Source organism: Parasteatoda tepidariorum, unplaced genomic scaffold (assembly GCF_043381705.1).
Source record: "Parasteatoda tepidariorum isolate YZ-2023 unplaced genomic scaffold, CAS_Ptep_4.0 HiC_scaffold_3554, whole genome shotgun sequence".
Classification (NCBI taxonomy): Eukaryota; Metazoa; Arthropoda; class Arachnida; order Araneae; family Theridiidae; genus Parasteatoda; species Parasteatoda tepidariorum.
The window spans coordinates 1487-5351 of NW_027261694.1; the positions used below are offsets into that span (position 1 = coordinate 1487).

A 3865-nucleotide genomic window follows, 5' to 3' on the forward strand; every position below is an offset into this window, starting at 1 on the left:
TTTTTAATTCATTCATTTAATATCAAAGCGAAAATTTATTTATGAAGAGACATGTATGTTTAAAATCTTTATGTTTGGAAATGTAAAATAATTTTCTTTGAATTTTATTAGCTAAGAAAATTAAAAGTAAAGAGATGAAAAATGCAATTAATTAGTGAATTTCAAAAATAGATGCTGTTTTTTCTTCTTTTAATTTGAAGAGTTTTCTGCTAAAATTACTTCAAGCCGACATCAGAAATAAAAGAATATAAGATGAAAGGTAGCTTACATGAACAAGTAAATTATATAACAGAAAATTTAGATGCTACGTTCAAAACCGGTGATTGAATTCAAGAACTAAAGAAATTCTAAGGAAATTCAAGGACCTTTACCATTTGCCTAAAATTGACAAATATGAAAGTAACAGAATATCAGAAAATTACTTTTAATAGGAAGTGATAAAATGAGGAAGAAGAACTGGGTGATTTTCATTACCGAAATTGAAGAAGCCCAGTCTTAAAAATATCAGAAGTTTTGGCCATTTGATTTTGCTATAAAACTGAGAACTGTAACAGTGCTTGATCACCAGAATGGAATGGAATTTGGACGATTGCTATGATTTCTAGGTAATGTTTTCATACGAAACAATCTTATAAATAACATGTATGATCATTTTATGCTTTTTTTATGCTTTTTTAAAAATGAAATAGACTTTTTGGTGTCAGAACATTGTATAAAGTACAATAATACTTTTCAAAAGAGGCCTAAAAGTTTAGTAAGTGAAGGGTAGTTATATGAGAGAATTTAATTTCTTAAAATGTTCATTTCTTACTTCATTTAGCATTTAAAATTTTAAAGTTTGAATCACTTTTTAGTTTTAGCAGCTTTCCATTTCCAAATCACCAGAAGGGAAATTGAGAAAATCAAATCATAAATACGTAAATCAGATAGTAAAAAAGCTCTGGCTAGTTGATTGAAATGGCTTCCTTTTTCTGTTAAATGAGATCATAAAAAAATTTTTTTTAAGGAACATATTGCATACTAAAGTAATGGAAATTTTTAACAGATAAAAAAAAAAGAAAACTATGTAATAAAAACTAGAACCTAAGGAACATATTGCATACTAAAAATGGAAATTTTTAAAAGATAAAGAAGAAAATTAAAATTATATAATGTACTAAAGAATGAAAACTATATATTGTGATTTTATCCTTAACAGAAAGTTCAAGTTCTACGTCATACAGTTCAAAAGGTCGAATAATATGCTGGATGTCGTTCCCTCTGCATGGGTCAACCTGAAAGCGAAGCCAAATGTTTGTCGTTGGCCCCCCTATTCAACAAATTCTAGGATTGTGAGAGCAGCAAAAGCCAGTGTACAACCGGAAACTAATTGGAAAAGATATGTTGTAAAAGTGATCCACAAGTCTAGTGAGTACATTTAAATTATTTGATATTGTAGACTTTCATTTTACCTTCGTCTTTATAAGTATTTAAATATTTAAAATTTCGTTCCAAATGCTATCTTGTATAATCTCTTAAAAAGCACACAACTTGCCTAGCATTAATTCATATATTCTAAAATATAACACCATTTAAGTACATAATTTTTACATTAAGAGAGCATTATTTTCTCTCAAATTCGTGATTAAGGAATTTTTATAGATTTAATGCCAATAAATTTGATTATGAATTATGAAATTTTTCCCCATTTGCACGTTATAAATGTAAAGCTATAGTTTTTTAATGAAACTAATTAAAAATTTGCTTTTATTTTTATGAACTTAATTTGTTAGTTTAATAGTGTTTACTTTTCATGCAGGATATTATCAAAATGCTGTAAAAGCATTAAAAAGATTCCAAGCGCAGGAAGACAGTGATATCGAAATGTTTTCTCCTGAAAGTACAGTGGAAAGCACACCTAGAAGACAGTTTCTCGAAAAAGTTAGGTCACTGGTTCAATCCCCTCGCGCCTATAAATGTCCTGAGGGTTATTCTGGTCTGGACTACGACCTCGAAGGTGCTGACCACTCTAATGATGGATTCCCAACACAGGCCCCACAAAAAAAATATCTAAGTCATGAGGAGAGGATTCTAGAAGAACATCAATTCAAAGAGCCATTCGACGCAGAGCCCCTAGATGATGAGCTCCTTGAAGCAGTGCCCCTTGAAGAAGAGGGTGATCAACTAAAAACATTTACGATTGGAGATAAGAGTTGCAACAACTGTATAAAATTACAAGGTTTGAGTTTGTAATTTTTTAAATTATGTTCTTATTCTATATAAATATGAAAATGCAAAATAAAAAATTTGAATTTGCTTTTATTCCAGGCCAACTTAAAGTTCTATTTGACATTTTAAAGTCGATCAAATCTCAAGTGGACTATAACAGGGAACTGCTTGAAAAAAGAGAAGTTTCGAAAGAAGCACCACGCTTCTCCTTCAATCTGTTAGAAAGCTACGAAGAGTGCAGCTTGTTGAATGAGGAGTTAGAAAACGACTCAAGATTTTTAACTTTCGTAAGTTTGGAAGTCTATTTAGAAATTTCTTTCCATTTAATCACTAACTACCTTTTTAAAAATATATCAATAAAATAAAAATTCAAAGCCTTTATTTAATTTTAGAATATAAATATCTACAATAGCTTGTTTTGAAATAAAAATGTTCAGCTGTAATAATTAGCTTTGGCTCTATTTTCAATAAATTATTTTGCAACTTAGCTTCTGCCTCATAAAGGGAAATAGTTCATTGTTGTTTGTTTACTATTGTCGAATTCTGTTTTAGATACATATTTTTTTTTATTAATTAATTTATTTAATTTTGCTTATTTCAATTAGAAATTAATCAACTAGAATTAGAAATCAACTAAAATTACTAATTGGAAACTTTTTCAGTCTTAGAAATTTTTTTTAACTAAAATGAAGCATCACTTTTCATTTTGAAATGTCAAATTTACGTAAATTTGTAATAAGTTTTTAAGTAAAATAATATATGCATTGTCAATACAGGAAGAATTTTGTAAACGAAATCTGTTATTTTTTAGTGTGTAAAGTTTAAGAACTTATTTATAATTTTAAAATATTAGAATGAGTCAGGATTGTATTATCTTAATTAAAAAATAACAAATTTAAAAATTATTTTAGCTACTATTGGGGGTGGGGGATGAAAGTGAATAGATTTATTGCTTATTTTTATAAGTCAATGAAATCACAATTGTTTGCATCTATATTTACTCCAAATAATGAGGTCTGTTATTCTAAAACTGTTTCACATTTTTCTTTGTTCAGTGAAATTAATTTTATATTAAATGCACAGGCACTAATCTATTTTTTTAAAATTAAGTTTCATTTACTAAGTTGTATTTATTACTTATTTTATTAAGTTTTGTTTACTATTATAATTGGTAAGATCAGCAATGTTAATTTCAGCTGAAACATTTCGGAACAATAGGAGGGAGAGACGCAGCAGATAACTGCCGGAGGATTTTGACTAACCTTTTTTCGAATGATTTGGCAAGAACCCTCAATTGGGTCGGGACATCAATGAAAAGATCGATCCAAGAATATCCACGGATAATACAATTAATTGCAGGTATTATTTTATGTTATAAATTATAAATATGCAGTTTTTATATTATAGATATGCAGGTATTATTTTATGTTATAAATTATAAATATGTTATAAATTTCAGTTGATAAACTCAGCGACCATTTTCCTTTATCTTAACTATTATCTTAACATTTTTCTATAATTAGAATTAAAATTTTTTATATTTTTAGACTTAAGCACTTGATTTGGGGAATAAAATATCATTCTTTGGAGCTTTTTTGTTAAATAAGGTGGTTTCCATTAAATAATTTGCAAAGTAAATGTTATATCAATACGTAGA

General features: G+C 27.7%; 1 protein-coding gene across 1 annotated transcript; it reads left to right on the top strand.

Moving 5' to 3' along the window:
* Window positions 1-1192: 1192 nt before the first annotated feature.
* Window positions 1193-3567, top strand: LOC107438222 (uncharacterized; the record flags this gene model as incomplete). Its single annotated transcript, XM_016050453.3, has 4 exons — window positions 1193-1407; window positions 1799-2218; window positions 2308-2495; window positions 3405-3567. Coding segments are annotated over exons 1-4 (937 nt in total), but the record flags the coding sequence as incomplete, so codon positions are not given.
* Between the last annotated feature and the right edge of the window lie 298 nt (window positions 3568-3865).